Raw genomic sequence first — 27,519 nt, 5'->3', positions numbered from 1 at the left:
TTCCCAGGGGGCCTCCGAGGCAAAGCAGCCCAAAAGCCGCCTGTGAGGGTGGCGGGTGTCTGTCCTTCCTCCTAAGGCTGGAGTGTGCCTGCGGGGGGGGCGTCTCCTGAACTCCCGCAAAGGCAGAAAGGAGGGAAGTAGGGGCTGGCCCAGCTCATGCCTCCTCCCTGAGGGGGTCTCCCGGGCTCAGCTCTAGGGGCCAGAGTTCAGGGTGTCTGGGCCTCTCTATGACTTTGTTCCAAGTCTTTAGGGTGGGGCTGGGGTATGGCCCAGCTGTAAGGGCCCCCTCACCCCTGCCCCAGAGAGGAGCAGCCCCGCACGGGCCCTTTAAGAAGGTTGAGGGTGGGGGCAGGTGGGGGAGTCCAAGCCTGAAACCCGAGCGGGCGCGCGGGTCCGCGCCTGCCCCGCCCCCGGAGTTAAGTGCGCGGACACCCAGAGCCGGCCCGCGCCCAGGAGCAGAGCCGCGCTCGCTCCACTCAGCTCTCAGCTCCCAGCTCCCAGGACTCCGCTGGCTCCTCGCAAGTCCTGCCGCCCAGCCCGCCGGGATGCAGTCCGGGCCGCGGCCCCCACCTCCAGCCCCCGCCCTGGCCTTGGCTTTGACCCTGACTATGTTGGCCAGACTTGCATCCGCGGGTGAGTGAGGGGCTTGAGACCCCGACCCAGCCTGGTGGAACTAGAGGGGTTCCTCCGGGAGGGAAAAGGGACAGGAGGAGCCAGAAGTGGCCCCCAGATCGGGAGTCAAGCAGGCTGCGCTTCTCCCACCACTGGCTGGGGTCGCCAGGGGTTCAATCCTGGGGTGGACACGGGACCCCGCTATCTCAGGTTATGGGGTTTCTAGCTAGCCAAGGCTGTCCAGTTAGGGGTGGGGGCAGGCGCCCCAGGCATGGATTGCCTAGGGCGTGGCTTTACCCGTTTGGATTGTCTGAGACACCAATGGGGCCACCCCAATGCTGGCCGGGCTTTGTTTGCCAGGCAAGTTTGGGGTGAGTATATTGGGATCCAAAGGCACCCGGCGACAGTGAGAAGTGGGTCCTCCAGCTTCAGATGCCGTGGGCCAGGAACGGGGAGTGCTGCAAGGCGGGAAACGAGGAAGGAGCCACCCCACACCCCTCCAGCTGCCCCCCAGCTCTGCCCCTTCTCCCCTCCCCTTGCTTCCTTGCAGATCCGTCTATCCCCCTCCTCCCCTCTTCCTTCTGTCCTCCTCTCCCTTCTCCTGTTGGTGACAGGCAGGACCCCCCACCCACTACCCACTCTCAGCCTCCTAGAGGCAGAGCTGGTGCCCCTCAGATACCCTGTGCCCCAGCGGGGGCTTGTCCTACAGATAGCCCTGGACCACCCCCTGCCACACCTCCTCATCCCAGCACTGATGCCTGACCCAGCAGAGACTGAATGGAGTGTTCGCTTTCCGAGAAGTGCTGGGATATATCCCCTCTCTGTCCCGATGCCAGAAACCCCAACATGACAGCATTCTTCCTTCAGCGAAGGCAGCTCTAGTTATGCCGTAAGAACTGTGGCCTTAGGGCCCATCCATCATCACTACCCATGTGTGATTCAGTGCTTCAGCTACACCTTCGAGATCATTCCCAAGAGCAACATGGAGCCAAGGAAGGGCCTGAGCCTCCTTCACAAGGGCCCAGGCCACGCCCTTCTCTCCTTCAGATGGAGAAGCCAGCTCTAAAAGAGGGCATCACATGGTTCCCAGAAGAGAAGCGAGTCAAGGGAGGACCCCCGCGGGGTGAATCAGGGCTGGATCCCCAGGCTCCCTGTTCCTGCAGGGACCAGATCCCCTAAGATCTCAGGGCCTGAGGGATGGGCTGGGCCGCCAGGGAGATGGGAAGGGAGCATCCAAGGTGACCAGGGCAGTCAGCTCATCCAGGCCCCAGTCTCCAGCCAAGGAGGGATTCCAGTACCCCCACTTCCTTGGGCTTCAACTGAGAGCCATTCTCAAATACCTTCTTAGCCCCGACAGCATGCAGGCATGGTGCTAGGCTCTCAGGGGCACAGGAAATTGAGAGGCTGAACTGAGACTCATTCAGGAGGCAGAAAGGCAAATTAAATCTCAAACAGCAAAGATCTGGATGAAAAGTACAGAGGGGAGAAAAGCAGGGGCAAGCTGGGGCAAGACACAGGATGGTCCTCAAACCAAGCCTTGGTGGATGGGAAGGGAGTCAGTCCTGCAGGCAGGGGCGCTGACTCAGAGGCACCGAGGTGGGCATGAGCAGAGGGGTGTTGAGATAGGAAGGCCAGCAGCCTGGCTGGGAGGCATATTTCGAGCACAGGCCAGGGAGAACCACTGGACTGGGGCACGGAAGCCTTAAATGGCAAAATGAAGCCCACAGCCTTATGCCCTGTTGGCAAAGGAGATGCCACAAGGGTTTTAGGGCAAGAGAGCAGCATGGTGCTGTGAGGTTTTATAAAGTTACACCATCCCCTGCCTTTAGGAGGACTCGGAAATGAGGAGGGGGTGGGAGAGCTCCTGTCCAGCAACCCATCTCTGTCACCACTCCTGGTCCAGCTCCCTGCCCTGATTTCTGCAGTAGGGGCAGCCCCTGCCTGAGGAAGGCGTCCCTCCCACCCCTCCTGGATGCCCCTGGCTGCAAAGGCCCTCGTCCTCCCATATCCGAATGAGGCATGCTGGGAGGCTCTCCCTCCACTTATCAACATTTGAGGCATCCGGGTCGGGGGCCTGGCAGTCAGCACCCTAGAGGCCATCTGGGCCAATCTTCCACTTGTATAGAGAGGGAAACTGAGGCCCCAGAGAGGAAGAAAAGTACTCTGAGTTCCACCAAGAACCCCAGCAGCCCAGGAAGAGCCCCCAGCCCTGCTTCGAGGGTGCTCCCAGCCTGCGTGGGGGCCTAGGCTTGGGCCACTGTGACAGTGTGGATGACAGATGTGGTGTCCAGCTCCTTCTGAGCTGTGTGGGAGGCCCCAGCAGAGAGCCAAGCATCGGGGGAGATTGGATTTGAGCTGATACTAGAAGGACAGGCAGAGAAGGAAGGAGGTGACATTCTAGTCGGGGGGTCACAGTGAGCACAGGGCAGGCAGGGGTGGTGGCTCCCACACCTCTTCCCTGGCATCGCTGACTTTGAAAGGCAGAATATGAGGGGTTGAAGTGAGACCCAGGTGGGGGAGTACCTGGCAGGGAGGGCTTGTGTGTTACCTGGGTGGGGACTCAGAACTGATGGGGGTATCTTAGCGAGCAGGGCCGCAGGGACACCAGGTACAAGAAATTGAAGCAGGGTAGATCCTGCTGACTCTGAGGATGGTTTGAGGGGACCGATGGTGCTTGGGACAGGCACTGAGCCTTGTGTGCACCTTGTGTGCCACCCCAGGCCTCCAGAGCAGGGCAGGGCCCAGGGGCCAGCGCCCTTGGCCCAGCCCACCCGGACTCAAGAAAAACTGTTCTAGAGCCAAGTGTAACGGAGCCTCCCTCCCTATGCCTGCCTGCCCAGGCAGGACAAGAAGGGCCTTTTAGTGCTGCCCGCCTGGGGTGGGCCACACCAGGTGGGCCAGGCGGCTGTCGATGACGGCAGGAGGGGAGTGGGGTGCGTGTGGAGCTCGCGGAGGAAGTGTATAGGCTGTGTCTGGGAACTGGGCGTGCTGCCCAGGAGGGGCGGGCAGGGGAGGGGGAGTTGGAAATAGCCCTGACGTCCATACTTACTGGCGCATACAGATGTGGGCACACACACTTGCACATGGCCACTCTCACAGACTTGGAAGAGGTGACCGGGACCAGGAGCCCCGGACGGTGGCTACTGCCTCTGTCTCCAAGTTCCCTATCTTAAAGACCTGGGCCAGTGGTGCTTGTGGGGAAGGAAGTGAGCACAGGATGGGGACGGGGTGCCACCTGAGGTGTGTCTTCTATTCAAGGCCAGGGGCAAATGAACAAGGGGCCTGTGGGCCTGGGACTGAGGCCTGGTCCCTCCCTGGTCCCTCTGCTCCTTCACTGCCTTTCCCCCTGACTCCTGCCCCATCCAGCTCTCCTCTTGCCTCCAACATGCCCTCTGCCCCAGCATATGTCAGTTCAATAGAGCCTTCCAGAGTTAAGACTCTTCCTCCAGCTGCAGGCTTAGGGCAGGCTTCAAATTTACTGTATTACCATTCCTACTGAGTTTGTATGAGGAATTTTTGAATGAACTGAATTTGTATGAACAATTTTGTACTTGGCTCCTCCGTGGGGCAAGGATTCCTAGCTCTCTCCGCTTCTCAGGAGGGTCCGTAACTCCAGACAGAGCTGTCTTATTGCTGCGCTCTTACCTCCAGGGACACCCCATAGTGTGCACTAACCATGTTGTTAGTCCTGCAGCCCCACAGCAGCCCTGCAGGTCAGGAAACAGTCACTGCAGCCTCAACCTCCCAGGCTCAAGCCATCTCCCCACCTCAGCCTCCTGAGTAGCTGGGACTTCAAGCATGTGCCACCACACCAGGGTAATTATTTTTTGTAGAGACGAGGTCTCACTATGTTGCCCAGGCTGGTCTCGAACTCCTGGGCTCAAGCAAGCCTCCCACGTGGGCCTCCCAAAGTGCTGGGATTACAGGTGTGAGCCACCATACCTGTCCAACATTCCCATTTTACAGATGAGGAAACTGAGGCTCAGAGAAAAGCAGGGACTGCCTCAAGTCTCTCTTTGGGCACACAGGCCATGGTGTTCTCACTCACCCCAACAGCAGTGAGCTTCCCCACATCAGGCCAGGTGGACAGCCACCCACCAGTGGGCTCAGGCCCCAGCAGGGGAAAGAGGGAGGTCTGCAGGGACAGGCAGCTCCCTGAGGACTCCAGATGTTTTTTCCTGTCTCCCCATCCCCCACCAGCCAGCGTTCTCTCCCTCTCCAAACCCTCCCCACTTTCTCACAGCCTAAGCAAATCCCCTTCAAAAAACCCTCTCCCCACAAAGCTAGGGTTGCCAATGAAGCCATGTTTGTCTCTGATGTAGGGTGATAGCTGTAGGGCTGCCGTCAAGGTGGCCTGGTGGCAGGGGTGGGCCCTGTCAGGGACAGTGCCTGTCCTGTTGAGCATTCCTGCCTCTCGCTCAGCTCCTTCCCACGCCCAGGCCAGCTCCCAGCCTGTGGAGGAGCCCGCTGGCTCTGCCAGCCCTGGCATGCGTTAGCCAGGCCTCCAGCCATCGCTCCTGCTTCAACAATTCAGTGTGTGGCTCTCCCGCGGCCTAAGGTTGAGGTGTGTCGGTGACGCTGCCTCCCTTCCCGGAACTTACTGCACAAACCCCTGACCCCAGACCAGCCCCCCATGGATCCTGGGGAAACCTGGGCTCAGAGAGAGGAGCCTGCTTGTTCAGAGTCACACAGTGAGTCCTCAGCAGATTAGGGGGAGGGCTCCTTAGTCTTTGTCTCTGGTTTGGGGTGTAGCTTCACCCTCAGGACCAGCAGCTCCCCGGGAGCACACATCCCACCTGCTTTGCTCAGGGGTCTCCCCCATTGTAGGGCTCACAGCCTGGCCCCCAGAGGGGTGTAGAGATCACTGAGCCAACCAGGGATTTTCCAGCTGTGCTCCAACGCACCCCAGGGCTTTCCAGCTGAGCCGGCTTGGAGGCAGCTGAGCTTGGAAATATGGGATGCCTGCCCCACCCCGATTCACGCAGAGCCGCTCCACAAACCTGTTTATAGATTGGGTTCCATGAAGATTGGTACTAAGGTCCCTTGGAAGATGTCCTTCCCCAAGTCTGGGAGCCTGGAGGCTGGGAGCAGAAGGCGGTCCCAGCTTCCTCACAGCAGGCCTGGGGCTGTGTGGCCCCTCCTGCCCCAGCTTCCCACTCCTGCCCGCTGCCTGCTGGCCCTCACACCACACTGGCTGAGTGTCCCTTATCTGAAACGTTGGGGACCTGAAGTGTTTCAGATTTCAGAATTTTTTGGCTTTTGGAATATTTGTTATATATAGTGAGATATTTTGAAGATGGGACCCAAGTCTAAACATGAAATAGATTTATGTTTCATATACACCTTATACACATAGGCTGAAGGTAACATTATAGTTTTTTTTAAGGAATTTTGTGCCTGAGAGAAATTTATGTTAAGTTCTTATGTGTGGAGGCCAGGCGTGGTGGCTCACGCCTGTAATCCCAGCACTTTGGGAGGCTGAGGCAGGCAGGTCACCTGAGCTCAGAAGTTCGAGACCAGCCTGGCCAACATGGTGAAACCATGTCTCTACTAAAAATACAAAAATTAGCTGGGCATGCTGGCGACGCCTGTAATCCCAGCTACTCAGGAGACTGAGGCATGAGAATCGCTTGAACGTGGGAGGCAGATGTTGCAGTGAGCTAAGATCGCATCACTGCACTCCAGCCTGGGTGACAGAGTGAGTGAGGGTTCATCTAAAAAAGAAAAAAAAAAAGTTCTTATGTGTGAGATTTTCCACTGGTGGCATCCTATTGGCACTCAAAAAATTTTGGATTTAGGGGCATTTGGGATTTTGAATTTTCAGATTAGGGATGCTCAACTGTGCTGTGCTATGTCCTTCTCTCCCCAAATATATCATCCTCCCTGGTCAAGGTAATACTGTGTCCCACGGACTGGCTGATCAGATAGAACTAGGCCATCAGATAATAATCCATAACCGCTGGCACCCTTCTGTTGCCAAGCTGCTCCATGCAACCGGCCTTCCCTTTTCCCCCATCCTCCAAGGCTCAGTTCCAGTATCGCCACCCCCAGGAGCCTGTTCTAACCACAGATTGCTCTGAGACCCATGACCTGGATGGCCCCGCTCCTGGGGCCCTGCCCTCCGTCTCTATAGGGTTACAGGCCTTTCTTCCCCTACCCTCACCTGGCCTCTGTCCCGGGTTCATGACCTTCTTCAGCCTGACACCCAGTAAGTATACATGCGTGTGTGTGCATACACACACACATATACACATTCACACACACATGTACACTCACATATACTCACACACACACATACACACACGCAGTGTTGCTCAGCAGGCAAGGAGAGTGTCCTGCCCCTGAGCCAGCAGCCCCAGGGAAAACCCCCAAAATCAGGACACAGTGCCTCATTCCCCCTCCAGGGCAGGCCCTCTGGCCTAGGCCAGTCCACTCTCTGGGGAGACACAGGGGGCTGGGGAGAGGAGACCAACTTCCGTTCCCACCTAAGAGCAGCCCCTTCCCCCACCCACATTTCAGGAAGGGGCAGCTATAAATACCAGTGGGACCAGGACACTGATTCCCACGACACCCGCTTCTCCCTGCCCCTTCCCTGTGCACAGTTGCTGGGGCCAGATCAGCTCTCCTGCAGCTAGAGTCCAACCAGGCAGGCCTGAGGCCTAGCCCCCCCCGCCACACACACACAGACACAAACACGCAGAGACACATACGCACACAGACACACACAGACACAGATACACAGACACACACATACGCACACACACACAGACACTCACAGACACAGATACACACACACACACAGACACACACTCTTACTTCCCACCCCGGTCAAGGAAGGAGCAAATCACCCTTTTTGGGAGTCTGCGAGCAGCTGAGAGGGAGCCCCTCCCCTGTCCCTCAGCCCTGACCCAGGCCCCACCTCTCCCTCCTCGGAGTCCTGAGCTGTGGGAACCCACACAGGGAAGCAGGAGGCCAGGCACACGGTGGTGAAACACGGCATTAGAGAGCTCAGGTTGAATTCCGGCCCTAACACTCCATGCGTGACCTTGGGCAAGTGACTGTCTTTCTGAGCCTCAGTTTTCTCCTCTCTAAAATGGGGATAAATAATTTCGACCTCTTACGTGTTGTGAGGATTAAGCAAGACACTTTGCCTGGAATCAATGCTCGGTGGACGTCTGCTCCTGAGGCTGCGGTCACTCTGCTATTAGCATCTTCTTCCCAGGGTGGAGTGGCCCGGCGACATGGGGACTTCTGCTTAGGAGTCTTTAAGGAAGATTCCGAGGCAAAGGCTTAGAGGAGGTGGCCCCGTGAGTCTGTGTGGGACCAAGTGACGTGGAAAAGGAGAGGTGGGCTCTAGAGGGGGTATCAGCCAGTGGCTGCCTGCCAGCCCAGGACCTTTCAGAATGTGGGAGGGGGTGGGGGTCTGCATCTGTCTGGCGAACAGGGCTGAGGCCCACACCCCTCTCCCAGTGCTAGAAGAAGTGGGGACAGCCCCTCCCTGGCCCTCCCCAGGGCCTGTTTCTCCCAAGCCTTGCAGCCCCTAGGATGGAGCTCACTGGGCAGGGGCACAGCAGGAAACCCCTGTCTCCAGAGCAGGTGGGTGGGGAGAAGAGAATGAACAGGCACAAGGACCTTTTATGGGACGGGGGACCCTAGAAGCCTGTCTTTTCCCTGCTCTCTACCAACCCCTCGTGAGTCCCTCTCTGGAGGTGGGGGCTTGAGGCCAGGGCCCAGGGACGCGAGACAGCTCACCTGCCAGAGTCACCATGAGGCTGTTACCACCACTCATGATATAAGCAGTGGTGGCTGCATCACGAGGAGCAGAAATCCAGACTGAGGGCAGGGACAGCCCTCTCTGCTCTGGGCTGCTAGGACCCCTCAGGGGTACGGGTGTATGTGTGAGCTCAGAGTAGGGGGAGGTGTGTGGAGGTGACTGAGGTGACTGCAGAGTAGGGTGCGTAGCTTGGGGCAGGGACACTGGAGGGACCCTGGACAAGGGCTGGCCCATGCCTGAGCCCTCAGGCCAAGATCCCATTGTGCAGGCCCCCCACTGCCTTCACCCACATAGAGGTGACTCTTCTTCACAGACCCCTGGACAGGGCCCGGCTAGGTCCCCCACCCACATGTCCTAACAGAATCCAGGTGGCTGCCCCTGGCCGAGGTTCCATCTCTGGGCATCTGGAGCCCATGTGCTTCTGGCCACCCATCTGGAGCCTGGCTGAGCCCCTCCAGGGACGGGTACTCAGACGGGGGCTGTCCCTCCAACGGTGGACAGCTCTGGGGCCGGGGAGATATTGTAGAGACCTGAGCCAGCTGGCTGATGGTGCCATAGCCCTTGGGCTACCTGGCCCTGCTGTGTGGCCTTGGGGAGACCCCTGGCCCTATCTGGGCCTCTGGGTGGAATCTTCAGTCTCCTAGGTCAGCTCTAAATTCTGAGCTTGAGCCTCTTGGGAACAGGACAGGGGGCTCTGCCTCTATCTAGAGAGATCCAGCTGCTTGTCAGGCTAGGCCTGGAATGGGGCTGAGAAGCAGCCCAGTCCGCCAGGGCTCCCTGGCATTGGAAAGCCACTTTCCTCAGTTGGCATGGAGCCCTAGGGCTCCCCCTGGGATGAGAGCAGCGGCTCCTCTCCACCCCCGGTTCCCATCTTCCACCCCCTGGCCCCAGCTCCGCCCTGCCAAAAATAAACCCAGACCACCCCATCTTGTACCAGCCAGACCCACCCAGCCCCTCCAGAGCCAATTGAGTCACCACTCAGAGCTGCTCCTTTTTTAACTGTCTGAGTCACTGCTTGTGGCTCCATGACACACGCCCCAGGCTACAGTTACCCCACAGCCCCCTACAAGCGCAGCCAAGGGAGGGGTCTGCGTAGAGGCCGGCAGCAGGTGTGAGTCCAGGCCATAGCCTTAGCCTGTGAGCCCTCCAGGCCTAGGGAACTCACTCCATAGCAAGCCAGAGACCAGACCTGTCCCTCAAGGTCCTGGCCGTGCCCAAGACAGCCCTTGGGGATCTTGGTGACAAGGTCAATCTGGGCTCTGCCCCACCGCATTGCGTTGCCTCCAACAGGCCTGGGCCTTCACCACGGAGACTGCCAGGAATGGAGGGTCTCCAACCCCTAGACCCTGGAGGCTGGGGGTGGGCGAGGCTTGGCCTTCTGGGGTGAAGGCCATAGAGATGCCTGCTTCCTCCCTCCACACCGGCTCCATCTGGACTCTGACCACGCTGCCTGGAGCACCATGAAGACTCTATGGGACAGAAGCCACACTTCAGTCTCCCCTCACGGCTTCTGTCTGCTCCTGCTGAGGGTCAACCGGGCTGCAGAGCACCTCCCATCTCTCAGTCCATCCCCCAATCCCGCTCTCTCCATCTCTCTGTCCCTTCCCACCCCTGGCTGTGGTTCCTCCCTCTCTTTCTGTCTGTCTTTCCTACCCTGTCTCTCTGTCTGTCTGCCCATCTCTCCAGTCCTGCTCTGTTCTCCTTCCCTTCTCCTTTACCCATTCCGTGGCAGTCAGAAGTGCTCCTTGCCACCAGCACCCCACCCGTCCCCAGGGCCCTCTCTGCCTTCTCAGTAGATAGACCCTCGCCTCCTCCCATTCCCACAAGGGACTCTGGGCCCCAGGGACCAATGCTGAGAAATGTTCCACCCCCCTCACCAGGTCCTCCCCTGCCCCAAAGTGCAGGCTACATCCTGTCCCAGGGAGTGTCAGGATCCCACAGGCACTTCCTTAGGGGTTGAGAAAGGTGGGCGGGGGGCCTGGGAATGGCCCCACCTCAAATCCCATGCCAGAGCAGGGGCCTGTAAGCCTCAAACCCCATCCGTCTCCTGTCTGTGGCTGTGGCCTCCGGCTATAAATAGGGGCTCGGATTCTATTTTCTTTAAAAACAAGCACCAGACTGTCACCACAGGCCCAGAAAAGCAGTCTCTGGCTCTGGCAGTCCCTCGAGCCCTCCCAGGCCATTGTGTCCATCCCCTGCCTCTGAGGCCTGGGGTCCTGGAGGGCAGAGGAGGCCTGGAAAGGAGACTGGAGGTAAGACAAGGTGGGGAGGGCTGGGGTGAGCTCCCAGAGGCAGCCCCTCCCTCCTTTCCTCCCACCTCCTGTCCCCAAGCAAGGTCAGTCTTGTCCCCAAGGCTCACAGTGTAAATGGAGAGAGGTGACAACAGCACAGCCCCCTGGGCCGCAGCGAGTGTCTTTGCACCCCAAGGACACAGAAAGCGCTTTGGGCTTTTTTCCTGAAAGAGCATGAGGACACTTCACAGGCGGACAGGAGAGAAGAGCTGGCCGGGCAGCAGGCCCAGCCTGAGCGAAGGCAGCAGGCGGGTCCTGCTAGGTGTGCGTGGAGTCAGTGCAGGGTCTAGTGAGGTGGAGGCGTGGAGTGTCCTTGGAAGAAAGCAGGAGACCCTGCAGGCAGGGCCGAGGGCACCCTGGCCTTCAGTGCCACCCGGGGTGGGGGCCTGACCCTGGGGCAGTGGGAGCCACCAAAGGCAAGGGAGGCTGAGGGAGCAGCTTTCAGTTTGGGTTAACTGGGGCTGCTATTAGCAAAGGGAGTCAGATTTATTCAGCCAGATCAAGGACAGTGGCCAGCAGCCTTGTGGATGGACCGGGGAGCAAGAGAGGGAGATGAATTTGTCGGGGGGCTGGATGGATGGAACCTGAGAATTAATCAGCAGTGGCCGTGGGGAGGGAGGAAGAGGAGAGTCCAGCGCGACCCTCAGATGTCTACTCAGCAACAGGTGGACAGTCGGGCCTTCACGGGGCTGGCGAGCCGGCTGTAGGGGAGAGGACACTGAGTCCTCCTTGCTTCGGGTGGGGTTGGGCTTGGGGGTTCCTATGGGTGTTCCTGGCTTGGACATCTGAGGGACACTGGCAGTGGGCCCAGAGCCCTGGAGAGTTGGTGCCAGTGAGAGAGACGTGGTGCATCAGCAAAGAGGCTGGGCCTGAGGCCGGGAGAGAAAAGGAGGACCAGAGGGAGTGTAGTGGCGGTGGGCACAGCTCCAGGGGGGCCCACAGGCTGCAGGCTTCCAGGCAGTTGGCAGGTGGGGGTGCTAGGCAGGAACCTATTCCAGGAGGAGCCAGGCCTGCCCAGGAAGAGAGGTCTCAGTCTCAGGATCTCTGATGGGCCTGGGTAGCCCAGAGGTTCACTAGCAAGGACGCTGAGGTTTCCTGGTGCACCCCCCGGCAACACCCTCCCGCTGGAGCACCGCCAGTGCTGGGGCTTGCTGTGGTGGGACAGCTCTGCCTGATAGAAAACCCCTCACATGGGGCAAATGCCATCTCATTGATCCTTTCGTTCTCTTAGATGCTGACGTCACCTCCCACATCACAGGTCCACGGGCCTCCTGTCTGCACAGACGCCCTGGGCAGGGGATGTGGACCCTGGTCCTGTCCTCAAGAGCTTCCAGTCTGGCCAGACCTGTGGCCATTTAGGCCAGAGATGGCTCTACTGTACCCACGGTAGTGGCCACACCTCTTGCCAGTCTGCTGGGCTGGTCAGAGGCCAGATGTGTGTCGGTCCCTCTATCCAGGTCCCCTTTCACAGATGGAGACACTGAGGCCAGGGAAAGCATGGAAGCACATGGCTCTGAGCCCTGTGTGTGTGCTGGGGGTGTGAGCCCTGACCCAGGCATCTGCCCTGGACGTGGACTTCTGTCTGTGGGGTGAGCCCACTCTCTGCCCTGTATTCAGACGGGGGAACTGAGGAGGAGGGACACAAGCTACTGTGCACAAGTTGTGCCACCAGATTTCAGGTCCAGGCAGCCGTCCAGACCCACAGTCACCGTTTCCTCTGTTCTTCCCCCATCCCAACGCACACACTCACTATCTCCAGACCCAGCCTGCCAAGCTGGGGAAGCCCCGAGACGCCGCCCCGACAGCCCTGTCTTCGGCAGTTTCTGCTGCCAGAGCCAAGGGGGACTCAGAGATGAGCCATGGGCTGCCTGGTCCTGGACACCGCCCAGGAGAGAGCCTGGCCCTCAGCCTCCTGGGGGCAGCTCCCACCCAGACCCCCTGTCTCTCCACCCTCCTCCCAGACCTCCAAGCCCCCAGTGGGCAGGGCTGGCACTTATCACTGGCTTCTGGACCTAGTCATCCCCCGCCAGCCCCTGCAGAAGGGCCCTCCCTATTCGGCCAGCCCCAGAGCCAGAGAGGCAGGGCTGCCAAACCGCCCAAGGAGAGCAGATGCTTCCCTCCCCTCCTCGCTGCTCCCCCCTCCTCGCTGCCCCCTCCACCCGGCCCTGACAGAAGAGCCCCAGGGGACAAGAAGGGAAAGAGTGTGTCTTCCCCAGGCTGGGGTCCAGCTCTCACACCCTCCTCCCACTGGGGCCATTGGCAGATGCTCCACTTCCGATTCACAGGCAGCAAGCAAACCCACCACGCCTCTCTGGGTGCACACACGGTGCATGTGCCCTGCTGACACCCACAGCCCCCAGCTCTGGAGCCACACCCGCAGGAGCTTAAGTCCCAGCCCTGCCACTGCTCCACGGGCTAGCACGGAGGACTGCCCTCTCTGAGCCTCAGTTTCCTCACCTGTAACATGGGAGATGCCTCCCAGGAGCCCTGTTAGGGCTGGGGGGCTGCGCAGGCCCAGTGCCAAGTGAGGGTCCTTCACTCTTCCCTGCCAGAAACGCTACCCCAGCCTGGGTCCACTGAGGTAAGGGTCCCAGGTCCGCTAGGGCCAGGAAAGTGGGGGGAAAGGAGGGTACGGAAGGGGCCTGGAAACCCACCCATCTCCCTGTACAAGAGGGAAAATTATAAAGCAGGGAAAAGCCTCTTGGAATGGCTCCCCACCGCAGCCACCCCACCCTCCTCGCCTGAGGCCTGGGGAGCAGCAAGGCTTCCACAAAGACACCATTGAGGCCCCGCTTCCTCCTCCTCCGGCCCAGCCCTCCAGCCTGGGTGGACTCTGGGCTGCTTCTTCCCTCAAAACCTCTCATTTCCCCTCCTGCTTCCTCTGTGCTCCACAAGGCCCCAGGGTTGGGACATGTGGCTGGGAGCCCAGGGCGCAGCCCCTATCAGCCTCTGTGGACCAAGCTCAGCTTCTCCCACCCCACCTGCCCCTGCTTCCACTCATCTTCCAGATGAGTTCCCTCAACTGGAAATGTTCCCCAGCACATGCCCCTCTACGTGGGTAACTCAAAGCGCTTGGTTAAAGGATGGTAGCTGAGGCCAGTGACCATGGTCAGGGCCCAGCCAATAGCTGAGGAAACTGTTTTCCTCCCTGGCCTCCTTGGCCTTGCAAGGGACCGGAAAGGCAACTAAACAGAAGGTCAGCTGACCTGAGCATGCGTCTCTTGGCTCAAGTGTTCTTGGTGCTGCCCTGACCCCAACAGAGGTCTCTGCAGCATTTAGACGTGGAGGCAGCCACCTGAGCAGGTGCCTAGCACTCTAGCACCCGACTGTGATAAAGCAGTGTCTCCTGAGAGGATGGCTGCTGTTGTAAGCTCCATGGGATTTGGAACTAACCTACTGTTGTCCGCATTTCGGTAGCTCATGGGACAGGAGAGGAGCAGGCAGTCCTTGGGCCACGGGGATGGCTCTGGGTGGTGGAATCCCAGTCTGGAAGCAGCTAGGAAGAGTGGCTAAAGAGCAGTGAGCCCTGTGGGATCTGCAGGTGTGTGAGCGTCTCCCAGGCAGCCCACCCTGGCCAGTGATGAGCCATCCAGCCTGGGCCCTGGTGACCCCAGTGTCATCACTGGGCAGGTTGCTCCCCTTAGTCTGACCTTAAGTCTCCCCTGTAACCTACCCCCTTGTTACCCTCAGACTAACAGGGTTTTGGGAAGGTGATAGCTCAGTGTGGGTGGCTGAGCCTTGGAGGTTCTGCTGGGAGGAGGTTTGAGAGGGGCCCGCCCCTGAGTAGGCACATCAGACAGCTTCTCCCTTGCCTGAGGAGCCCCGGGAGACCAATGTGCTGGGGAGGGGAGCCCCCAGTTATGGCTGAGTATCCAGGGCCCACGGCGGGACCAGACCAGGGACCCAGCGCACGCCCTCCTCGCCTGCCTTGCTGCCACACACGTGTGTACATGTGACACTGACCCAGACTCCCGCACACACTCGCCCATGCCCTGCCTGCTGGGTTGGAAGTAGATTGCTGGCGGAAGAAAAATCGGTGAGTCCCTTGGAGGTGCAAGGGGAGGGGAACTGACCTGAGGTCTAGAGGGCCAGGTGACCTCAGGGAGGGTCCACTGCTGGGGAAGCACACCTGGCCTGTCCATGCTCTCACACAGCCGGCATTCAGCCCCCAGGTGTGCCACGACCCCACCCCTGCCCCACCACATACACATGCATGAGGGGAGACAGCCCTTCATCCCGGCCTTGGCCCTCCCAGAGCACCCCATCCCACAGCCCCCTCAGACTCCCTCACCCCTGCCTGCCTAGACCTGGAGCCAGGATCTCCCCCCGTGGTGCCAAACCCCAAGGGGCGATGGTGGAGAAGTCCGGCTTCATCTTGGAGCAGGGCTCTCCCTCCCCAACAGGCTGGCTGGGCGTCCCCTCCTCACTCCTGTGCACAGCAGCAGGCTTGCTGCCAACATCCCGCCTTCTCTGTCTCCCTCGAGTTTTCCTCCTCCATCCCCTTCCTCGGGCCTTGGTCTGTATGTGAATCCAGTCTTTATGGAGGAGGGCATCTTGATTTCTCCTTCTCAGTTTTAATAACTTTCTCCATGTTAGCTGTCTTCTTCCATTCCCATCACTGTATTGCTGTATTTGTGATTGAGTGAATGAATGAATGGGTCTCCCTTACGCATTCCACCTCTCACCTCCTGCTCTGTCTCTGTGGCACTGGGTGTCCCTCCCCCACATACAGATGTCCAGGCCTCCTGCCCTCACCCTCAACTACGGGCCCAGGCACTCCCCACCGGCCAGCAGCTCCAGGCTCCCAGACTTTCTCCCTTATAAAGTCAGGCGGCAGCAGACACCCAGGAATGCTGCTGCTCCCATGATGCAGCCGGGCTGTGGGGCTGCCCCCAGGCAACCGGGAACATGGCGGGAGTGGGGCACACAGGGATCTGTTGCCAGAGAGTGGGGTACAGTGGGGGTGCCTGGGTGGGTAGGGCTCACACAGGTGGTGCTGGGACCTGCTGGATCTCTTTCTGCTTCTCTTTGTTAAATCGCTTCTCCTCTGGAGCCTCAGTTTTTCTGTCTGGAAGGTGGAAGCTGAGTGCCGTGCGGCAGGCTTGAGCTACAGAGAACGCTGATGCCGTGGGACTCAGCACCCATGGAGGGTGGGGCCCCGCACTGGGGAGGAAGGAGGCCCCAGGCCAGGCCCTCCAGACTGTCCTAGGGCAAAGGGTGATGTGCCCAGGGACAGCCAGGATGGGGCAGAGGGAAGAGGGAGCCAAAGAGCTAGGGGGAGACCAGGGGGAGCAGAGGCAGAGCCTGGCAGCAGGGATGGCCGGAGGCGAAGGAGAGATGGGGCAGATACAGGGACAGAGGCAGCCTTCTGAGGACTCAGAAGGAACAGAGCCCGCAGCAGCCCTCAGCCTGGAAGAGGCATCTGTGCCTGAGACCCAGCCCTGGCCTGGCTGGGGAAGGTGGGGCCCTGGCTGGGGGAAGCGGGCCTGATGGGCAGAGATGCTCCCCTCACAGCGACCCCTTGTCCCCGGAGCCTGGTGTCAGACAGAGGGCTGGGCGTCAGGGTGGAAGCCTCAGGGGCCCATCCACACTCCTCCTAGCAGTGCCTCCAGGGAGCCCGGAGATGCCAGCGCAGCCCTTGCCCTGACAGAGGGGGCTTACTGGGGACCTTGACCGAGGTTTCCTCTAGCCCCTGAGAAGGGACTTGGCAGGGAAGGACACAGGCTTTTTCTGTGCCCCCAGGCCTAGGTCTCAGGAAGAAGGATGGAGCCACCCCACCCTCAGGCCCAGACAGCAGTGCCCTGTTTATGGGGAGGAAGGGTGGGAAGCCTGAAGACGTACCCACCTTTAGCAAACCTCTCTATGGGCGCTGAGCAGGAGGGGCAGGAACCCTCCAAGAACACACAGCCCCTTTCATGGAGCCAGGCCCAGCCAAGTAATGGCAGGCGGGCACTGAAGGGCAGGACAGGCCCGGGCACAATCTTTGCTCTGTCCTGGCAGCTCCCGGCCCACACGCGCGCACACACACACAAACACACAGCCTTTCGCAAACCCAAAGCACATCCCCAGCAGCCACCCACATGCTTGCGCACACACAAATACACATCTATTAATATACAGCCCTGGACGCTCACCGACGCGCCTTCCAGAGAGAGAAGCCCATACACGCAGCACTCTTCCTGCCCCTCCCACAGGCCCCCAGACCTGTGGGGCATCCTGCTCCTCTCATGCCCAAGGCTTGGCACCTCCAGGCACCCCATGCCATTAACCTTCCCCACATCCATATGGACAGCAAACTCCTGGATTAGGGAGGGACCCCCAGGACTAATCCCCACAGTCAGGAAGGGGAAGGGATGGGAGGGACTGTGCCCATTTTACAGAATGGTGACACTGAGGCCTGAAGTGGGCCCCTTCTCCTGGCTCAGAGGGCAGCCCACGGGGCTGCTACAGGTCTGGTCTGCTGTTTTGATGAATCATGGGTTCTCTTGACCCAGGAGAATCAACGGCAGGTCTGATCCAGCCTGTGCCAATGTCTCCCCACAATCTCCTCCATCCCCCCGCCCCAGTCAGGCAGCCGAGCCTAGCTTGACCCATTCTACTTTTCCCTCTACTTCTCTTCCTTCAAGTTAGCCAGAGGCTTTAGGGGGTGATGGAGCAGAAACCCTCCTAGCCCCACCCAAAGGGGACCTGTGTACTTCCTGCCAGTCTCACTTGGCCTTGCTGCTGTCCTCTGAGACTGCCTATTCCTCCCTCTCTGTGACTGTACACCACCATCACCTCCTCCAGGAAGTCCTCTGGATTGACTCCTAGCTTATCACATCTTAATTCTGCACACCCTCTCCATTTGAAGCCCCTCTTCAACTGCCCCCCACACCACCTCCAAGACAGGGATTCTGAGTTCTTGCAACTGAAGCCCCTCAGAGAGTGTAAGAGGGGCAGAAAAAAGGAGACCAGGAGGTGGAGGGAGTGGCGCTGTCAGAGTTTCCAAAGCCCTGGCCAGCAAGGCCTCAGAGGCCTCTGTTGGGATGGGGGGCTGCCTGGCCATGCGCTCCAGCAGCACAAGACAGCCTGTGTGAGCCCCTCCCGCTCAGCCCCACAGGAAGCAGCAGGGCCCAGCCCCTCAGTGGACCCATTCGGACCCCAGCGCTCTGGAAAGTACCTCTACTTCCTGCCACCCTCCCACTCCTGCCAAACAGGCTCTACTCTCTTCTGCTGGGAGGGGGCTGCAGGCAGGTGGTTCAGTGGTTAGGGCCAACCATCTAGTTCAGTTCCTGCCTGGCCCAGAGCCTTGATGTTGACCATGCCTTGGCGGGTCTACATATACCTTTAGTGCAAGGGTGGGTAGGGGCAGGGACATGTGCCCCCTTTCCTGTGGGTGCTGGATAGGTAAATGTTTAGCATTGGGCTTTCTTGGGGAGGGGGAACCCTGATTTGCAGTATTTGCCCCTTTTCCTAGTATAAATATTCTCACTGTGGGCAGTATCACCTGGCTCTCAAAATTCCTGAAAATTCTACAGTAGACTCCTGGCAGCTGCTGTGAGCTGCTCCAGCGGGTGACAGTGGTGGCTCCATCCTGCAGGGCCATGTGCCCCCACCCCTTGTGCTATGGCCTCCCTCACTTTAGTGTGCCGTGTTTTGCTCTTAGGAATCAATGCCTTTGCAGATAAGGCACCCCAGTAGGTGGCCGCCACCTGCAGTTCCCTGGTCTGTCCCTTGCTGGCGCCAAGCTCTGCTGAACCTGCTGGGCCGCCCCCGCGCAGATGGTCTGCAGGGCTCGCTTGATTCCCTTAGCTTCCCAGACAAGGTGCTGGTATTGCCAGCAGTGCTGGCAGAAGGAGATAACTAGAGGGAATTTAACTCAGCCCAAGGGGTTCTTACGGGATCTTTCTTGGACATCCCTCCCAGTGGGGTGGCTGCCCTTAGGGCGTACAAGTCTCCGACTCCTCCAATGGCTGAAGCTGCTTACTCAGGCAGATGGCAGCTGGCTCAGGCTGGCCAGGGACCAGCGCATGGGGCTGGTGCCGGATTATCCCTATCAAGGCCATCAGCCTGTGCTCGCTCTCGGGGTTTGAGGGAAACCCAACAGGAATGAATCACCGTTTTTAACCCGTGTTTGTCTACCACCCAGCCCTGGACATCTGCAGGCAAAGTCAAAGTTATATTTGGCTCTTATCACCACAAAAGGCATGGACCAGAAATTGTGGCAGCGGGTTGGAAGTCAGGGAGGCTAATCTGGGGAAACTGACTGGAGGAAGCAGCAATTCAAAAGAGGAGGAGTCCCGGTATGGGACGGAACGGGCCCTGCATAAGAACTACTAACCCCAGGCAAGCCCAGACATGGCCTTCTGCCTGGGGAGGCCCTCTTTGTCCTGCCCAGCAGACCCTCAGCCCCTCGCAGGCCCTGTCTTCAGCCTCAGCCTGCGTGGTGGCGTAGGGAAGTTGGGAACTCAGCTGTTATCCCTGGTTCCTTGGCCATGGTGAAACAATGGGGCCGGATCTGACTGCTCATCGGGGACTCTGAATAGCTCTCCAGCAGGAAGCAATAGCAGGGGTAATGGAGGAAGTGTGGGCCCACTTTGGTTTGACACTGCACATGGTTTCCATCTGGCCTCAGAGCCTTTGCTCCTTGGCAGACTCAGGCCAATAAGCTCCCTCCCCCACCCTCAATGGCAGCTGGAAGAATGGCCTGAGAGAGAAGCAGGGATAGGTGGGCCGTACTGACACCACCCCCAGATCCCAGCCGTGGCCCCAGCCAGCCCATGGAGGCGGGGCATGGCACAGCAGGCGCTGCACAGGAGCCCAAGCACAAGGGCACTTAGGGGAAGGAATCTGAGCAGGGATCAGTCTGGACTGGGGGTGATTCTCCAGAAACTCCATTCCTTGGGGCTGTGACCACCAAGCCAGGTGATCAGGCCAGTGATGGTTCCCTTTGGGCTGGGTCCAGGAGCCAGGCCCAGGAGGGAGACTCCTCTGGAGCCCAGGGGAGGTGAGTCAGAGCTGGCGGAGGCCTCTGGCTCCAGGAACCTCCAAGGAGGAGACCTGAGTTGCTGGGAATTTCTGGGTCTGACCTCCTGCAAAGTCAAGGTCTGGTCTGGACACAAGGTGAGCCTGTGCCTTCTGGTGCCAGGACCAAGAAGATGCTGGGACCTGGGCAGCACTCAGAGACAGCACCATATAGCAGAACCATGAGGGTGCGCCAGAACGGACCCCTTTCTGCAACCCACCCGTCCCTCTTTGCAGCACCTCACCTCCTCCAGGCAAGTCTCTGAGCCTTGACCACAGCTCCCTCTCACACACAGCTTCCTTCTTCGGTGAGAACCACCTGGAGGTGCCTGTGGCCACGGCTCTGACCGACATAGACCTACAGCTGCAGTTCTCCACATCCCAGCCGGAAGCCCTCCTTCTCCTGGCAGCAGGCCCAGCTGACCACCTCCTGCTGCAGCTCTACTCTGGACGCCTGCAGGTGAGTGACGTCCCCCTGAGATCTCGGCGGGATTCGGGGTGGGATTCCTTCTCTAGCTTTGAGTGAACCCCAGCTGGCCGTGTGACCTTGTGTAAGTCACTTTTATCTTGGGGTCTTAAGTTCTCCACTGTGGGATGGGCAGCAGCAGCCCAGAAATGGTAAATCCTTCATGAACTGGCTCTGCCCACCGGCTCCCTCCAACCATGTTTCCCACCACAACCCCTCGCTGGTCCTTTGTGCTCTGACCACACTGAACTGCTTTCAGTTCCTGGCCATCTTACAGTCGCTTGCTGCCAGGCTCTTGATGTACACTCCTTCTGCCAGGTGTGTGCCTCTCCCATTCCCTGCACATGCCCAACTCCAGCCTCTCCTTGAAGTCTTAGTGTGGGCATCCCCTCCTCCTGGGCTAGGCCCCCTCCTGGGCCCCCATGACCCCTGTGCATCCCTGTGGCACTGCACCAATTTCTCTGCAGCACCACGGTCTGTCCACAACAGTAACAGCATCAGTACTGCCTCAGCTTCCTCATTTTTCCATTTCATCCTTCAAGACACCACAAGCTTTGTTAGCAAGGAGTCTTGTGGCTTTCTTGAGTCTTCCCCTAAACCATGAAGAGTTTAAGAACCCAGGGTTTTATTGCAAATTTGTGCCAGGCTGGGTGCAGTGGCTCATGCCTATAATCCCAACACTTTGGGAGGCCAAGGTGAGAAGATCATTTGAGCCTAGGAGTTCAAGGCTGGCCTGAGCCACACAATGAGATCCCATCTCTATTTCTAAAAGAAAAAAAAAGGCTGGGCGCAGTGGCTCACGCCTGTAATCCCAGCACTTTGGGAGGCCAAGGCGGGTGGATCACCTGAGGTCAGGAGTTCGAGACCAGCCTGGCCAACATGGTGAAACCGTGTCTCTAATAAAAATACAAAAAAATAGCCAGGCATGGTGGCACATGCCTGTAATCCCAGCTACTCAGGAGGCTGAGGCAGGAGAATCACTTGAACCCAGGAGGAGGAGGTTGCAGTGAGCCGAGACCACACCATTGCACTTCAGCCTGGGCAACAAGAACAAACTCCGTCTCAAAAAAAAAAAACAAATTTGGATCAGCCATCTCCTTCCACACCCCACGGGGAGAGGACTAGGGCTTGATCAGTCTGCTGCTTTCATTGCTTCTCATTGCCACAGGGTGTCACTGTTAAACACCAGCATGGTGCAGGCTGGTGCTGATGGCTGTCCGGTTCTGTAGGTACAATGATGCCACACCCCTACAGAGATGCTCCATACCAGGACTCCAAAATTATAGTTCTTAGTGCCCTGGTTCTGCAGTTACCATACTCTGCCACCTCCCATTCTACCGTCTGGGAGCACTGTACCAGAGCCATTTCTGCTGTCAATGTCATGGAGACAGAACTATGTCCTTCATCTCTCCCCAAGATCTCCTTCCCCCCCAGGTCAGGGAGCTTTTTTTCAGAACACAGAGTATTTAAATTTTAATTTAAAAATTAGCTTATCTCTGAACAGTGAGCCTGGCTGCCTTCAATGACCCCAAGAAACTTTGCCCTGTTGAGGGGGACTGATCAAGGGATTCCCAGTTACCCATTATTCCAGAGTTGAAATCCAGATTCCAAGACAATATTTCTGGCACCTCTCAATCAAGGGAAGAGGGGAAGAATTTAAAAATACAGGTTGGATTTTTAGGAGAGCATCTTGCTGTATGTCAGCTCCTTGTGGGTGAGGACCACATCTGATTCACATCAGGGTTCCCAGAGCCCATCCAGCCCTGGCCCAGAGTTTCCTTTGTTTGGAGGATGAATAAAGAGTGTTTGGAGGATGAATAGAGATGGCGGGACGGCAAGAGGAGTGGCACCAGAGGCCCTTGTCCTATGTTTTCCACTCTGGGGCCCCAAGTGTGGGGAACCCACTATGCTTTTTTTGGTTTGTTTTTGTTTTTGTTTTTTGAGACAGAGTTTCACTCTTGCTGCCCAGGCTGGAGTGCAATGGCATGATCTCAGCTCACCGCAACCTCCACCTCCCGAGTTCAAGCAATTCTCCTGCCACAGCCTCCAAAGTAGCTGGGATTACAGGCATGTGCCACCATGCCCAGCTAATTTTGTATTTTTAGTAGAGACAGGGTTTCTCCATGTTGGCCAGGCTGGTCTCAAACTCCCAGCCTCAGGTGATCTGCCTGCCTTGGCGTCCCAAAGTGCTAGGATTACAGGCGTGAGCCACCACGCCACCATGGCAACCACGCCCGGCTCTATGCTTTTATAAGGGAAATGATGGATTCAAAGTGCTGTCCCCCATCTCCCACTCCCCATCTCTCTTCAGGTCAGACTTGTTCTGGGCCAGGAGGAGCTGAGGCTGCAGACCCCAGCAGAGACGCTGCTGAGTGACTCCATCCCCCACACTATGGTGCTGACTGTTGCAGAGGGCTGGGCCACATTGTCAGTTGATGGGTTTCTGAACGCCTCCTCTGCAGTCCCAGGAGCCCCCCTAGAGGTCCCCTATGGGCTCTTTGTTGGGGGCACTGGGACCCTTGGCCTGCCCTACCTGAGGGGAACCAGCCGACCCCTGAGGGGTTGCCTCCATGCGGCCACCCTCAATGGCCGCAGCCTCCTCCGGCCTCTGACCCCCGATGTGCATGAGGGCTGTGCTGAAGAGTTTTCTGCCGGTGATGATGTGGCCCTGGGCTTCTCTGGGCCCCACTCTCTGGCTGCCTTCCCTGCCTGGGGCACTCAGGACGAAGGAACCCTAGAGTTTACACTCACCACACAGAGCCGGCAGGCACCCTTGGCCTTCCAGGCAGGGGGCCGGCGTGGGGACTTCATCTATGTGGACATATTTGAGGGCCACCTGCGGGCCGTGGTGGAGAAGGGCCAGGGTACCGTATTGCTCCACAACAGTGTGCCTGTGGCCGACGGGCAGCCCCATGAGGTCAGTGTCCACATCAATGCTCACCGGCTGGAAATCTCCGTGGACCAGTACCCCACGCATACTTCGAACCGAGGAGTCCTCAGCTACCTGGAGCCACGGGGCAGTCTCCTTCTCGGGGGGCTGGATGCAGAGGCCTCTCGTCACCTCCAGGAACACCGCCTGGGCCTGACACCAGAGGCCACCAATGCCTCCCTGCTGGGCTGCATGGAAGACCTCAGTGTCAATGGCCAGAGGCAGGGGCTGAGGGAAGCTTTGCTGACGCGCAACATGGCGGCTGGCTGCAGGCTGGAGGAGGAGGAGTATGAGGACGATGCCTATGGCCATTATGAAGCTTTCTCCACCCTGGCCCCCGAGGCTTGGCCTGCCATGGAGCTGCCTGAGCCATGCGTGCCTGAGCCAGGGCTGCCTCCTGTCTTTGCCAATTTCACACAGCTGCTGACTATCAGCCCACTGGTGGTGGCTGAGGGGGGCACAGCCTGGCTTGAGTGGCGGCACGTGCAGCCCACGCTGGACCTGATGGAGGCTGAGCTGCGCAAATCCCAGGTGCTGTTCAGCGTGACCCGAGGGGCACGCCATGGCGAGCTCGAGCTGGACATCCCGGGAGCCCAGGCACGAAAAATGTTCACCCTCCTGGACGTGGTGAACCGCAAGGCCCGCTTCATCCACGATGGCTCTGAGGACACCTCCGACCAGCTGGTGCTGGACGTGTCAGTGACGGCTCGGGTGTCCATGCCCTCATGCCTGCGGAGGGGCCAAACTTACCTCCTGCCCATCCAGGTCAACCCTGTCAACGACCCACCCCACATCATCTTCCCACATGGCAGCCTCATGGTGATCCTGGAACACACGCAGAAGCCTCTGGGGCCCGAGGTTTTCCAGGCCTATGACCCGGACTCTGCCTGTGAGGGCCTCACCTTCCAGCTCCTTGGCACCTCCTCTGGCCTCCCCGTGGAGCGCCGAGACCAGCCTGGGGAGCCGGCAACCGAGTTCTCCTGCCGGGAGTTGGAGGCCGGCAGCCTAGTCTATGTCCACCGCGGTGGCCCTGCGCAGGACTTGACGTTCCGGGTCAGCGATGGACTGCAGGCCAGCCCCCCGGCCACGCTGAAGGTGGTGGCCATCCGGCCAGCCATACAGATCCACCGCAGCACAGGGCTGCGCCTGGCCCAAGGCTCTGCCATGCCCATCTTGCCCGCCAACCTGTCGGTGGAGACCAATGCCGTGGGGCAGGATGTGAGCGTGCTATTCCGCGTCACTGGTGCCCTGCAGTTCGGGGAGCTGCAGAAGCAGGGGGCAGGTGGGGTGGAGGGTGCTGAGTGGTGGGCCACACAGGCGTTCCACCAGCGGGATGTGGAGCAGGGCCGCGTGAGGTACCTGAGCACCGACCCACAGCACCACACTGACGACACCGTGGAGAACCTGGCCCTGGAGGTGCAGGTGGGCCAGGAAATCCTGAGCAATCTGTCCTTCCCAGTGACCATCCAGAGAGCCACCGTGTGGATGCTGCGGCTGGAGCCACTGCACACTCAGAACACCCATCAGGAGACCCTCACCACAGCCCACCTGGAGGCCACCCTGGAGGAGGCAGGCCCAAGCCCCCCAACCTTCCATTATGAGGTGGTTCAGGCTCCCAGGAAAGGCAACCTTCAACTACAGGGCACGAGGCTGTCAGATGGCCAGGGCTTCACCCAAGATGACATACAGGCTGGCCGGGTGACCTATGGGGCTACAGCACGTGCCTCAGAGGCAGTCGAAGACACCTTCCGTTTCCGTGTCACAGCTCCACCATATTTCTCCCCGCTCTATACCTTCCCCATCCACATTGGTGGTGACCCAGATGCGCCTGTCCTCACCAATGTCCTCCTCGTGGTGCCTGAGGGTGGTGAGGGTGTCCTCTCTGCTGACCACCTCTTTGTCAAGAGTCTCAACAGTGCCAACTACCTCTATGAGGTCATGGAGCGGCCCCGCCATGGGAGGTTGGCTTGGCGTGGGACACAGGACAAGACCACTATGGTGACATCCTTCACCAACGAAGACCTGTTGCGTGGCCGGCTGGTCTACCAGCATGATGACTCCGAGACCACAGAAGATGATATCCCATTTGTTGCTACCCGCCAGGGCGAGAGCAGTGGTGACATGGCCTGGGAGGAGGTACGGGGTGTCTTCCGAGTGGCCATCCAGCCCGTGAATGACCACGCCCCTGTGCAGACCATCAGCCGGATCTTCCATGTGGCCCGGGGCGGGCGGCGGCTGCTGACTACGGACGACGTGGCCTTCAGCGATGCTGACTCGGGCTTTGCTGACGCCCAGCTGGTGCTGACCCGCAAGGACCTCCTCTTTGGCAGTATCGTGGCCGTAGATGAGCCCACACGGCCCATCTACCGCTTCACCCAGGAGGACCTCAGGAAGAGGCGAGTACTGTTCGTGCACTCAGGGGCCGACCGTGGCTGGATCCAGCTGCAGGTGTCCGATGGGCAACACCAGGCCACTGCGCTGCTGGAGGTGCAGGCCTCGGAGCCCTACCTCCGTGTGGCCAACGGCTCCAGCCTTGTGGTCCCTCAAGGAGGCCAGGGCGCCATCGACACGGCCGTGCTCCACCTGGACACCAACCTCGACATCCGCAGTGGGGATGAGATCCACTACCACATCACAGCCGGCCCTCGCTGGGGACAGCTACTCCGGGCCGGTCAGCCAGCCACAGCCTTCTCCCAGCAGGACCTGCTGGATGGGGCCGTTCTGTATAGCCACAATGGCAGCCTCAGCCCCCGCGACACCCTGGCCTTCTCCGTGGAAGCGGGGCCAGTGCACATGGATGCCGCCCTACAAGTGACCATTGCCCTAGAGGGCCCACTGGCCCCTCTGAAGCTGGTCCGGCACGAGAAGATCTATGTCTTCCAGGGAGAGGCAGCTGAGATCAGAAGGAACCAGCTGGAGGTGAGGAGCTGGAGGTGGTGAGTGGGGGTGTGGGCCAGGTAGAGGGCCTCCCGCCCAGCCTCCATGCCAGGTACACGTGTGACTTGGGCTGTGGCTGTGGTGGCCCCAGGTTACATGTGTGCACGTGCCTCAAATATTCTCCTGTATATGTTGTGCTCCCAAGAGTTTCTGGGGAGCTTGCTGTACACCCATCCTCCTGGGAGTTGTGTGTGCCTCCAGAGGTTGTGTCCACTCGTGTCCATGACGTGGCTGAGCATGCAGATTCCTGGACCCCACCCAGCCCTACAGAATCTCTGACGTGGAGCCCAAGAATCTTCATTGCAGTCAGTTCCCTGGGAGGGCATCACGGGTCCTGAGCTTTGGGGATTGCTGGCCCTGGAGACAGGCAGCTGCTCCTCAGACCCTCATGTCCCCCGCTCTTTTCTCAGAGCCCAGACCTGGGTGGCTTCTGCCCACCCAGGAACCCCACAGAGCAGCCACGGGCCCTCCAGCAGGCTCACTGACTTGCCCTGTGACCTCAGGCCAGTCCTTGCCAGCTCTCGGCCTTACTCTCCTACACTGCTCATTTCGGAGACCTTTCTGGTCTGCATGTCTGGAGCTTGGGGCCGACAGCGAGCCGGCAGATCTGGAGTCAGGAAGGCCTCGCGGGAGGAGGCAGCGTTTGGGCCGGGCTCTAAAGAGCACAGGCCATCAGGGGCAGAGAATGGGGAGTGGTATTCCAGGCAGAAGGAGCATTCCAGGCAAATGCATAGAAAAGGAATGTGAGTTTGGGGGCGGTTTGGCCTCTTGTGGCTGGCCCATCAGGTGAGGGAGCCCGTGTGGCCTTTGGGGCGTGAGCTCTGTAGGGCCTGAGCTGAAGGCGGCTGTGCCTCCAGGAGGGGTGGGGCGGGGCGCCCTCTGATGGTCTTAGGTGGTAATAGCATGGGCTGGGGAGGACGCTGCCTGCAAACCAGCCGCAGGCCTGAACAGATCCTGAGTAGAGGGTCCTGTGTGTGTGCGTGTGCACACGCGCATGTGTACATGTGTGACTGCGTCAGCATATGATGAACTCATGTGTCTGTGTCACTGAGTCTGGGGATATGTGATTACGCACCTCCCCGAGGGAGTGCATCTCAAGCTGTGACTGACCCCCTGCAACCGTGTGTGGGGTGGGTATTAACATGTGACCAGCAGCCGGGGCAACCCAGTGAAACCCCATCTCTACACAAAAAATTTAAAAATTAGCCGGGCATGGTGGCACATGCCTGTGATCACAGCTACTTGGGAGGCTGAGGTGGGAGGATCCCTTGAGCCTGGGAAGTTGAGGCTTCAGGGAACTGTGATCGCACCACTGCACTCCAGCCTGGGTGACACAGTGAGACCCTGTCTTAAAAAACAAAAAATGTGACCAGCTGCATGTCTGGCTGCTGTGTGTGTGAACCCACGTGTGTGTTTGTGTGTCTAAATGAGCAGTGGCACCTAGAGGAATAAGTGGGGCAAGATCAAGCCTGTTCTGGCTGCTTAGGGCCACAGTGGACCCCTCTGA

At 59.1% G+C, this 27,519-nt stretch overlaps 1 protein-coding gene across 1 annotated transcript in view; it reads left to right on the top strand.

Moving 5' to 3' along the window:
* The first annotated feature begins 451 nt into the window (after positions 1 to 451).
* CSPG4 (chondroitin sulfate proteoglycan 4) overlaps positions 452 to 27,519 on the top strand; it is a 38,589-nt gene continuing 11,521 nt past the window's right edge. The window contains exons 1-3 of the mRNA XM_030814788.1: positions 452 to 633; positions 19,977 to 20,140; positions 22,458 to 25,994. Coding sequence (XP_030670648.1) covers positions 546 to 633; positions 19,977 to 20,140; positions 22,458 to 25,994 — 3,789 coding nt within the window. The 5' untranslated portion in view covers positions 452 to 545. The remainder of the gene's footprint in view (positions 634 to 19,976; positions 20,141 to 22,457; positions 25,995 to 27,519) is intronic.

The sequence above is a fragment of the Nomascus leucogenys genome, chromosome 6 (assembly GCF_006542625.1).
Source record: "Nomascus leucogenys isolate Asia chromosome 6, Asia_NLE_v1, whole genome shotgun sequence".
In the NCBI taxonomy this organism is placed as follows: Eukaryota; Metazoa; Chordata; class Mammalia; order Primates; family Hylobatidae; genus Nomascus; species Nomascus leucogenys.
This window is presented reverse-complemented; position numbering and strand designations above follow the sequence as displayed.